This window comes from Akebia trifoliata, chromosome 7, assembly GCF_017979445.1.
Source record: "Akebia trifoliata isolate Shusen 1 chromosome 7, ASM1797944v1, whole genome shotgun sequence".
Taxonomy (NCBI): Eukaryota; Viridiplantae; Streptophyta; class Magnoliopsida; order Ranunculales; family Lardizabalaceae; genus Akebia; species Akebia trifoliata.
The window spans coordinates 29,912,847-29,924,808 of NC_141381.1; the positions used below are offsets into that span (position 1 = coordinate 29,912,847).

The 11,962-nt window shown below is 35.6% G+C and overlaps 2 protein-coding genes across 10 annotated transcripts; one reads left to right on the forward strand and one right to left on the reverse strand.

Moving 5' to 3' along the window:
• The first annotated feature begins 750 nt into the window (after nt 1-750).
• LOC147398905 (uncharacterized) lies at nt 751-9,362 on the forward strand. 9 transcript variants are annotated; one of them, XM_086448276.1, is made up of 7 exons: nt 751-974; nt 3,511-6,586; nt 6,689-6,797; nt 7,292-7,364; nt 8,133-8,204; nt 8,291-8,431; nt 8,759-9,362. In XM_086448276.1, the coding sequence occupies exons 4-7, from the start codon at nt 7,323-7,325 to the stop codon at nt 8,837-8,839; spliced, it is 336 nt and encodes a 111-aa protein (XP_086304402.1). In that variant the 5' UTR covers nt 751-974; nt 3,511-6,586; nt 6,689-6,797; nt 7,292-7,322; the 3' UTR covers nt 8,840-9,362. The 9 variants fall into 9 exon arrangements, with proteins under 9 accessions (XP_086304402.1, XP_086304403.1, XP_086304404.1 ...); XM_086448277.1 differs by having other exon boundaries at nt 3,511-5,737; nt 6,495-6,586; nt 6,689-7,364; XM_086448278.1 differs by lacking the exon at nt 6,689-6,797.
• A 76-nt stretch (nt 9,363-9,438) lies between these two features.
• Nucleotides 9,439-11,628, reverse strand: LOC147398906 (protein RICE SALT SENSITIVE 3-like). Its single transcript, XM_086448262.1, has 7 exons — nt 11,289-11,628; nt 11,123-11,179; nt 10,868-11,032; nt 10,679-10,784; nt 10,546-10,587; nt 10,389-10,445; nt 9,439-10,004 (listed from the first exon to the last, which is right to left on the reverse strand). Exons 1-7 carry the CDS (start codon nt 11,426-11,428, stop codon nt 9,528-9,530), a joined length of 1,044 nt encoding a protein of 347 aa, XP_086304388.1. The 5' UTR covers nt 11,429-11,628; the 3' UTR covers nt 9,439-9,527.
• Between the last annotated feature and the right edge of the window lie 334 nt (nt 11,629-11,962).

Below are 11,962 nucleotides of genomic sequence, written 5' to 3' on the forward strand. Positions count from 1 at the left end.
TCTTTGTGATCACATCCCGATGGAAGGGGAAATCCTGATTCGAAGAAATTATCTATAAATTGAGGAATTAACAGAAGCTAAGGGATCTTTTGGCAGATAGAGAAGAGAGAGTTCTTATTATTATTCTTCTGCAACTCTAACTTGAGCGTCAGAGAATTATTGGCAAATATCACACCGATGCTAACAAGAGAGACGAGGGAGCAACTTCGGATCAATAGGATAGAGTTTTTCAAAGCATCACCAAATTCCTCTCTTATAGCTAGTTTATGATTTCATAACAAAAAATAATTAAAATAATGATAATTTTAAAATAACAAGTTTACTATCATCTCTTACACTTGTTGTATCTTAAATTGCATAAATTTAATTTTCATTAAAAACTTGAAAATCAGCCTAAGCCTGGCTGGGGATCCATTACGTCTGGCTTTGGATTTAGTTGACTTAGGCCCGCCTGATAAGGGTATAGGGGATGGTCTAAACTACAATCCGCCTCTTTAGGGACAGGTTTGGTCTCAACTCAACCAAGCTGGTCTGAAGCTCGCCCATTCATAAACGGATTGGGCTTGGACAAGATATCTTAAAGAATTTAAAAGTAAACCAGTAAGTTTTAGCCCAATCAAGCTTGGTCTGGCCCAGGCCATGTCACAGTTACATTTTTGTAGGACACGTGTCGTATCTCAACGAGATTTGTTTCCAACTTTTGGTGTAATGTAACCTATCAAAGTCGGACTCATTTCTAGTTACTCTCACTCCAGAACTCAAAAGTTCTTCCTCTCGCGCCACTTTTTTCTCTTCTGCTAACTTGCGCCTACTCCTCTGCTTCGTCAATCTTCTTCTCTTTCAATCCTCCACAAATGGGGCAGAGATTCGATCCCAATGTCATAAAGGTTTATACAGAAGCGGATTCGGCTCTTCGAAACCATCAAAGCAAAGCAAGTCGAAGAGAGACAACACCTTGGCGGAGAACCCATTAAGTAAGCAGAAACCAAACCCTAATACTTCTTTTTGAAATTCGATTAATTTTCGACAAATAAGTTTTAATTTATTTGAAATAATTACTCCTTGATCGATGTTGGAGGTGATCGTGCAAATTGATCATCTTTTTTTTTTTTTTTTTTTTTTGAATTTATCGAGTTATTGAGAACTAATCATGAAGAAGACGATCCTGCAAATTGGGTATACTAAGCTGGGCATGTTTTTTTAATCCAACCAGTTAATGAAAACTGAAAGGGTTACCATTGCGTCTTTCTCGAGGAGAAAGATGTGATTTTTATGGTACCATTGAAGGGGGGTGGGGGGGAAGTTGAAATTTTTATGGTTTAATTAACTTGATTTTCCTTGGTTTTTTTTTTTTTTTTTTTTAAATTGGTCTAAGAGACAAGAACTATTTGGATTTTTAATATTTTTTTATTACCTTCATTACCTGATGTTATTGGATTTTCTTAGTTAAAATGAAAAGTTAGCATTGTTAGACAAGAACAACACAAGAAAATGAGATAGTTGCCCCATGGGTTCGGAAAAGACATCTAAAATTTCTGTTAATAAAATTTATCAATTAGTCATTGGATGAGATGAGATGAGACCTAAATGGTAGGGCCAATGAGCTTCCAATACTCACACTCAATGACATATTCATCCACATTAAATGAAAACCCTTGTCAAGCTTTCCGTAGCTTCGGGCATAAACCCTCTAGCAAGTTGCTCATCATAGTGACCAAAACATTGTGACATTGTCGATGAACTTGTGAATACTCCTATAGTCCATCAAGACAATAATTGTCAATAACAACTGGTAGTTTAATCATCACCTCCGCCCAAACTATTTGCAGAGCTAACTTCCATTGTGTGGCATGCATCAAGATCTCAAGTTGAGCATTTTCTATGTTTCCCATGGATTCTAATTGCCACTCAACTTTGATACATATATGGGATCTTAGGTCAGACCCATTCTATATCTTTCTTTGGATTCCTCTTGCAACTTAACTTAGGTATCTTTCTTCTCCACACGTGCTTTCATATGGTCAAGCCCTCTCTATGGGGAACCTTGATCTTAGCCTTACCATGATTTTTTAAAATCTTTTTGGTAGAATGTGATATTTCATGCACATTGATAGAAGGCGTCTTAGTACAAGAATGGTGACTAATAGCATTCATTGCTAAGGCATTGCCAAAGAGGAATCCACATAAAAAAAAAGTGATTGGTCTTCATTCACAACATATACTGGCAACCCTATTTATGAGGTTATTTTAAAATTACAACATCAGTTCAATAAAATTGGTTTTCTATGACTGAAATAAAGTATTGGAAGGTCCTAAAAGTGAGGCAACAGATTCATTATCAAGAATCTGTGAAGATTATATGGTAGTAGCTATACACGTTCCTCGGTTCACTTAATCTATCTCCATGTTGATGGTGCCACGTAGCTAAGTCGTAAAATCCTGACGAGAGTTGATCCCATGATATAGGTTCAAATCCCGTTGAATCCACCTTCACCTCCATTAACCACTAACCCCTTGCTTGCCTAGCAAAAAAAATCTTTCTCCATGTTATGGTCCATTGCAAGTACTTTAAAAGTTAAGGCCTTCTAGGGAACTCTTGGTACAATAGGACCATTACTCATCCTGAGTATTCCATAAGCCAAGTTTGGCAAAAGGTTCATGAGTAGTTCCCTAATTTAAAACCTCGAGGGCAAAGTGAAATTCAAGGGGATTGTGGGTTTCATTGTATGCAAATGGAGTTTGAGTCGCGTAGAGTGTGTGTCTGTCTCGTGTTAGTATTTGGTTTGGATTAGTTATGGTGATTGGGAATTTTGAATATGCGAGTTATTTTGGGATGTGCTAATGTCCAAATCTTTATGAAGACATTAGCATTCTCTACTAGACTACAACCATCTTCCATAAATACCCTCAACAAAGGTTATATTGTCTTCTAGTACATAAATACCCTCAAAAAGGGTTTTAATGACAATTTTTTTTTTGTAAATAATTTTTTGAGGCTTTATGATATTTTTCCATTGATCAATGACCATAAAGCCCTTGATTTTTTGTAATAAAAGATAAAATAAGAACCCTTCTCGAGGGATATTTATTTCCTTCCATGTCAATGTAATTTTTATTTGTGCTGACTTTTACTAGAATTTTCTCATCTATGGGTAAATGGAATTCTCTGGGACATGTCAAGACCATTAGAGGATGATTGTGAACTGATGTTGTCCACATTTGACACTAATGAAGTACGTGACATATTTTGGCATTCTAGTGCTCACATCCTTGGACAGGTGGATTTCTCTTAGAAATTTCATTGTCATACTGAAAGCTGATGCACTTCAACAACATCCATTTTTCATTCACTGATTGTTAGAGATATCGCATTCAATTGATAAGGGCATGTCATTTCCTTGCCTATAATTGCATCAATATATATGTTCTATTAGTCTTTTTCAATATTTCTTGGCTTAGTTGGAATTGTGTCCTTGATTGGCAATCCCTTGTGATGGAGTATGGATGCAGGTTGTGCATTGGGCCGTGCACCACCCAGAGGGGACGTACAATTTTTTATTTATTTTTGAATCTATAGGCAAGTGAAGGCATGGTTTTGATCCCAGGTCTGTCAGACTACCACTCAAAAGACTTAACAGTTCACCGAGTTGGTGCTGTCCATGCAGTGTTGAGTTTCAACTAATGCTTAATAACATCTCCTTTACTTGATCGGAAAAATAAAAGAAAATGAGTGTTTTTTCTTACAGGTCATGTGTTATAGTTGGTAAGTATGCGAGTTTTGATACACTGACCTGGTTCAAAATTTTCCATCACCTTTGAGTTACTAACCTTGTTAAAAGCAGGCTTCTGGTGGCAGCACCAACCATTTTAATGACTGCATTTGAACAATTGTATTAGTTTGGTTGTCTTTTGTAAGATGTCAATTTGGTACAGCTTCTAGGTTCAGCTATAGTTGTTGTCTTTGAATGCCACCTGATCTTATTAAGTAATACACAAATAAATAAAGAATGAGTTGCTTGAGCTAAGGAAAACAGAAAATCAGTTATGTGCCTAGATCCTCAATGTTGGTTTAGTAGGAAAACAGGGAAATATTGGCAGTGTTCACGTGGCTTTGGCTCAAAGAGATGAGGATCAATGAGATAACAAATAGGAATAAGGACAAGTCATGAAAGGTTGGCAGTTTGTGCGTTTAAATGGTTACTTGGTCAAGAATCTAGGTCTGGATAGAGAACACACCAAAATGCATTAATTTGCTTTTGTATTTAGCATAACTTTGAGTTCCTTGTTGTGGAATGGAAACTGGTTGGAAAAGAGAGATGATTGGTAAGAAGGTGATGGTAGTGGTTTCAAATAGTGCTATGGAAGTGATGCAGAATAGTGAGGGAAGAAGATGGATTATGGAAATTAGAGAATTTGGTTTGGGATTGGGTTAAGGATTTGGGCTACAATAGGGATAGCTTAAAATTTTATGGTCAACCCCAAGGGTTTGGTTGTGAGGTTTACTTTTGACATTTTGCAATTATGATTATTCTAGGTTTATAGGATAAGGAAAGGATTAAAGATCAAGGTTTGTAGGGTAAGGATTAAAGGTTAAGAAAATGGGGAAAGGATTAAAGTTTGAGGTATGTAGGTTTCAAGAATCAAGAATCAACAATTCAAGAACTCAAGAAAGTTTAGAGAAAAATAATAAAAAGGAAAATAAAGAATAGAAAAGAAAGAGAAGGAATAGAACCTTGGAATCACATCAAGAATGGTAGAGAACTCACTTCACTCCGTGAAAGAAACTCGTTCTTTATTCATCAAATTCTTTTTTTTTTTTTTACCCTAATACAATCAAATATATAAAGAAAATAAATCCAAGAATTCTAATCAAATTAAAATACCAAATAAATAACTTAATTTCATAACTTTTTCTCTCCTAATTTTCCAACCCCAGTAAATTTAAATAAAAGACAAATTAAATTTACCAAATTACCCCTAAATATTATATTAAGTCCATGAGCCAATAAAACATTTAAATAAGCCCCCAAAACATAAAATTAAAGCCCTAAAACAAAAATCTAAATGAAAAATAAAATCTACTCTTCAAGCTTTGATGTCCCCATCGGGAAGGACGTAATTCTCAAAATATTTTCTTATTGGGAGTCTGTTTGCCGGATGAATGTAGTAGGAGTTCGGCAGTTGAAGTGTGGAGGCAGGAGATGAAACTTGGGAGGTTGTAATCCTTTTATAGTCGGATTTCTGGCAAACCTTATGTTCCTATTTCCTCTTCTATATGTAGTTGAATCCATTAGAACAAATAGGTGGTTTTGAAACTGAAGGTTCATACGTAGTAGTAAAACCTTTCTCTTTATTTTGGTCTAGGTAGAATGACTACACAAGCAACAATGCCATTTGAAAGTAAACAAGGGCTGCCTCCATGGTGCTCGGAACCAAATTGCTGATAGAAAATGACACTGTTTGATGCTGTCTTAATTGGTATTTTTATATCTCCTTTCTGAATTGGTATTCCATCTTTTACATCCTTTGTTTTATATAAACAAAACATTGAATTTTGTTTTACTGCACGGTTGTTTTCTATTTACTGTCAGTTATCACAAATTGTGTTTGAGACGATTTCTTCTAAAATATTAAAATGCCTCTCGTAAGGTTTTTATTATGATGCATTTATGGAGATCTGGGCTTGAATGAGGATCACTTCAAACAAATTGAGTCAGGGGCAATGAAAGCTGTTGCAGTACTGTTGGTTTTACTTGCTTCTTTTGCAGAGTTAGCTTCTTTGTACATCTCATAATGGAGGCATTTTTTGGCTTCTTCCTTCTCAATACTTAACCTTCACTGTTTTAGAGGGGTCTTATCATGACATTGCTAGCATAGCATGTGGAGATTAGTTATTGCTTTTTATATAATGGGTCAAGTATTGAAGATGTGTTTAATGAAAAATGTAAAAACAGCCCATTAGGTGATAAACTAACGGAAATTTAATTTAGATGTTTTGGTCATATGCGATGAAGACCGCTAAAAGCTCCAATTAAAAGGATGTGCAAATTGAAGGTTCTAAAGGGTGAGACGAAGACTTAAAAGCTTGTGGATTGAGGCAGTGAGAGTGTGTAAAAGTAATAAACATGATACATGGATTTAAACAAAATTGAAAGAAGAACCAGATTCATTCATGCAAAACACACACAGACACAAACAAGCAAACATGATTCGGAGTGTGATGATGTTTAGGAGTTGTGATTCTTGCCGCAATTACAAATGTTAATTTTGTTTTGGTTAAAGAAAAGATCCCTAAATTGGAGAAATGGACACTATATTATAAAATTGCTGTTAGGGTTAAGTATTATAACATTTATTAAAATGTAATTATCATCAAGAATGGATGCCTTTTTGAGTCATATTATTTTGCTTTTGGAATTTAATCTCTATTTCATATCCCGCTCTCTTCCTCAAGAACAACTTCCTGTGAAATTATTTGGAGTTGTATTGTACAGATAAATGAAGGGGATGGTGCATTTTATGGACCAAGATAGATATCAGTGCTTTTTATGCATTAAAGAGGAAATTCTAATGCACAACACTACAGGTTATTGACTACAGCACATTCGTTTTTCATATTTGCTTTCCCTCTCTTTCATTTATGTAGAAAATAATAATTTTCTAAATTGTTGAAGACCTGTGGTTGCAGCTGGACTTCCAGCTTCCTTCTCGTTTCTATTTGTCTTACTTGGCAGAAGATGAAACTAAGAGGGAGAGACTAGTTATGACACACCGGGCCATCCTAGCATCTGTTGAGTGTATGCTTGCAATACTTCTAGAACTATAGAGGAAAGTGGCCCTTTTGGCTTAGTCCAACCCAGGCAATTGTTTGTCCTGTGTCTGAGAAATCTCAACCATGTGCACTGCAACTAAGAGGAGTCACTTAATAGTTTGGCTATATATACATACATTGATAGCCAAAATGTATTTTTAGCTTTATTAGTTTTCCTTGATAACATTCACTAGTTGGACTGGTGTAAGAAGACCTTCAGTGCATGTTTTGCCTGTAAACTGTTTACTTTTATTTATAATTTTTTTAAACTTGTATAATTTATTTGTAATGAGTATCAATTTATGATTTGAAAACTTTAAAAAGGCTAATTGTAGTTGTGGCTTCAATAAGTATCAACAATTTAATGCTCTGGAGTTCCTTAGTCTCATTGTTATACTAATTGATATTCTTTGACTCTTATTATGTGTACAATTCAGAAGTCTACTGATATCGATGTTCTTTCCTATTATATTTTCATAGGTACGAGATCAGATTTATCAATCTGGTTATTATGTTGATGTGGATACCATGGATAGAAAGATCCAGAAAAAAGGTTAATTTTAATCCCTTCATGTTGTACAATTTTAATATTACCGTACAATGAGAAATGAAGTCTAGACTCTAGATCTAGCTTATGTAGTTAGCATAACTTGAACTGCTTCGAATGGCACTTGTTTGAGACTGTTAATGTCGCTTGAAAGTACTGAATTTCATCTTTTGCTCCCCTAATCGTGTAAACAAGGCATCGTATATTTATGAATGGCTCTTAAAATGTACGTTGGTCAATCTTTATAACAATCATGACATTCTTGCCCTAGCAACGGAAGTGAAGTTCTTTCAAGGAAATATTATTTGGACTTCTCTAATTCTAATGCATGGATCTATCAAGTCCTAAAAAATGACACATCAGTGCTTATCAATGAAACTTGCAAATTCTGTAATTAGCGCACAATGAGAGCCTGAAAAGTTACGTACCACAAAAGAGGGAGGGGGAGTGGGTAGGGGACTAAAAAGGAAATGGTGCTACTCTTGGGATTGGTGTTTTTAAGTGCTAAGGCACGAGGCAAGGCATTTCACTAAGCAAACACTGGACAGGTGGTACCTCATCAGTTCATTTTTTATTACAATCATCTATCACAATGATGTTCAGCTAAAATGTATAACCTTTCTTTATCTTCTTTTATTCTTGTTTTATGTGTTGTGACTTGTGATCAATTGTTTGATGATGATGGTAATTATTTGTAAGTACTACTGTTCAAGATTATTTTCATCTTTGTCTCGGTGTCGCAACTCATTTCATTGAACTATGAGCTTTCTGCAGGTGCGAGAAGCTCAGTTAGCACAATACAACTTTATATTGATCGTTGGTGAGGAGGAAGCAAACACCAGACAGGTCATACCTCCTCTCAATGTTGGTCTATTAAGAACTTGTCAGCCAGCATGCGTTAATTAAGTCTTTTGACTTTGAATTAATTACAGATTCTACGGACATTAGCATGTTGCACGTTGCTTACGTGGTGGATATGCATGGGAAAGAGTGGCTTCCGTGGGTCCTCGGGACAAATTACTATGTTGATGCTTGTCCAAATGTCACACATGCCTACATATATAACAGTGTGTGTATGTAAGTTGTTATTAAAGTGAATTTATATCCCAAGATTAGTTTTGAACAAGTCTTTACTGCCTGTATTAGGTCAACTAATGGTGATTTGTGTTGTGGACTCTTTTACTACTTGATATCGATTTTCTTGGTGTATTGTATATGATGCATAACACTCATTACTATATTTTCCAATCAAACTTCTGATATGAGTCATTACAAAGAGACATATTCCAGTATATGATGCATAACAGTCATTACTGTATTTTCCAATCAAACTTCTGATTTGAGTCATTGTAAAGAGACATATTCCAGATTTTGTCTAATAATCTTTGTAATGTTTACAGGTGAGCGTGCGGGTTAGAGATAAAGCAGACCACACAGTTATGAGCATTGAGAAGAAATTATCATCAATTACTTTTCTATAAATTTTCTCATTTGCAATATTTGCTATTGTGCTTGTAATTTGCTCTACATGTTGGAGAGAAGCCAAAAGTATTTTGAGTTTATCTAAGCTCATTTGTAAGTCAACACAATGTTAAACAAACCCAACTATACTTTAAAACAGGTTCTTTGCCAATTTAAATTTCTCTTGAAGGCCTTCAAAATTTTCTGGAGATGTTATGCAAAGAAAATATAATTTCTCCATCCCTAAGCTGTATCTGTGTTATCTGGGCCACGTTGTTGACTTCGGATTCTTAGCACAGACAATTTCATGCTATTCGCCTAATGTTGGTAAGGGTTGAAATCTGGTGGTTGTTAGTTGTTAAGAAGAGCTGAGTCAGTCAGCCAAAACTCACTGAGTTGACCCAGAAACTCTAATCTTCAAAGTGGGCTCAAGACATGAGAGGTGTTCCCTCACAAGGGCAACAGTTGAGTCACCAAACTTTTACAGCCTAAAAGGTCCAATTTTGTGTCATTTTCACCTTTTAGTACTATTTTTTTCCTGCAGTTTGCATCTGATCTTATTGAGCTATTGCAATCAAACAACTGTGTGTGTGTGTGTGTGTGTGTGGAGCTGTACAAATACACGTTTAAAGACACCAATATTAAGATAAAACTGAAGTTTACTAGAGAGTACAGATCGATCACTTGAGCTATATAATCAAACTATGCTTAAAATCCTTTGTTGGGTTGGTTGTTTGTTAAATTGAGATGGTGGTAGTGATGCTGAAGATACAACGACATGGAACTGCTGCCCTCCCCTACTTCCATGTATTCATCATTTATCTCCTCTTTTGCCAACTTAGGCAACCCCATCAGTTCTCTATGAGATGATAAAAACTGGGGTGATAACTCACAATATCCAGACATCGATGGAGATGAAGTGGGCACAACCGATGGGAGCTTTGAGAGGAGTGCTTCGAGGCTGCTTATCGATGGAGTTATCTTTACTGGCTGACTAAATTGATCATAAAATTCTATTGTAGGGGGAACTACACTAGTCTCCAAGGAACATGTGTTGGGTGCACTACCATTGACCTTGAAGGGAAATGCCGAAGATGATGGATGCGGTAAGAGGACGCCAGGGATGCTCTCAAGATAGTTGAACTTCTTTCTCAGTAGAACAACAAAGCTTGGGTCCTCCACAATCTAGAGAACAATAATGAAATTAAACAATATAAGATAAATAATGGACTCAATCTAATATTATGAATACTATGCATTAGAGTTGTGATAGATGTCTTGGATATAATTGGTGATTGATCACCACTTATGTATTATAGTTGGTGATTAGAGGGACTCCCTTAAAACCCTAGTTTTAGGATTTGGGTAGTTTTTTAGACATATTAGGAGAAATCCCAAACTATGAATTCTTTCTCAGAGTTAGTAAATCACTTCCATCTCATACCACCGAATCACGTAAATCTTCGCGTTCTTTTCATTTTTATACCATGTGATTTTCTGGAAAATCATGCTCTTTTGCTATTTTATCTGGGTTTTAGATTCACAATTATTGAGAGAGAGAGAGAGGACCTTGTGAACAGATCCTAATTGAACAACACCTTCCCTAACAGCTATCAAAGCAATGGTCTGCAGGATTTGAGAAGCAAAATTAGCCAAGAGAATCTCAAATATTGGAAGATCATGCAATATAGTAACAAAGTATAAGGAGTGATGTTTGTATCTGAACCTTGATTCCAGACTGGAACTGAGCTTCCCATGTCCTTGGATGCTGAAATTTTCCAGTTAAACCCAAACATAGCCACATGTAACAAAAAGTATTTCAAGAAAAAAAAATTGTGCATAAATCAACATTTACTTACTGAATCTCCTGTATTATGCCATGCAGACAACAAGTTGATTGGTTGTTCACTTGGCTCCTTGTACACCCACTTGTGATTATGATCTGCAGCAACTTTTCCAATCAAACTGCCCACAAAGGAACCACAAAAGTTGGTTTACTTTAAAAACCACTAAGAAGATAAACTATTTTCAGTCCTATCTACACTTACCCTTCTCCATAGTTGTAAATTTCATGAGACATCTTGAAGAAGATCTCAGGTTGCAGACCTTTAAGGTGTTGAAATTCACAGTTAGCGTAAACCGATGAACCGCTGCAATCCCCGGAGTCCGTTGAAGCAGCAAAATTGCAGAAACCATCTTCCCATACTAATATCCTAGCATATATGAAGCATGAAATTATATATAGTTAAGGATGGAGAGTAGAAATGCAAAACTCGATTAAAATATAAAAGAAAAAAAAATACCAGTTTCTTCTGTTTCCTCTTGATCTGTCAAAAGCCCCTCCTCCTTGATCATCCCATCTATTAGAAGAAAATAAAGATATTAGAAAACAAAGAAAATAAAACATGTCATTGATCTCATAAATGGAATTTGTTTGAAAATAACAGTTTTTTTTTTTTTTTTTCTCACTTGGGTGGTGGGTAGTTTCTAGGCAAGATCCTCCAAAAGACAGCATAAACCCATTGTGAGTTTTCATAAATACATAAGCTTCTCAAGGTCTGTTGAAGGAGATGTGTAACTGCTAGTGGGTTAAGGTGTTGTTCCTCCATCAACCTCTAATATTGAGAACTACTCTAACTCTACTCCATCAAGAAGAAAAACCCATGTTTTATACCTCTCTCTCTCTCTCTCTCTCTCTTTGAGAGAATTAATCATGTTTTATATTTTACCAATATGATCAACTAAGGCCCACCATCACTTCCCAGTTTCCAACCATTCAGAACTGTTCATCTGCCTTTATCTACTTCCTTATCCCAATTATTAACCATCAGAGAGACCAAACCTTAGAACTGATCTACATCATGATGAGTGTAGATTCTATTAGAAGAACAGTATCTCTCTCCAACTCCATGCCTTATTTTCCTTTTTTTGTCCTGACACACCAAGGTACTTCTACAGTTCTACTCAATCTATCCCAAGAAAAATTCTAACCCCTTCTACTATCTTTTACCTCAAAAAAACAAAAATCATAAAAAGGAAGAAAAGTAAAGAAATAAGGATAATTCTCCAACAACATTTCTTTTTAGGGTTTAGTAATTAATTAGGTAACTTTGACATGACTCCTTAGATTCTGAAAGAAAAAT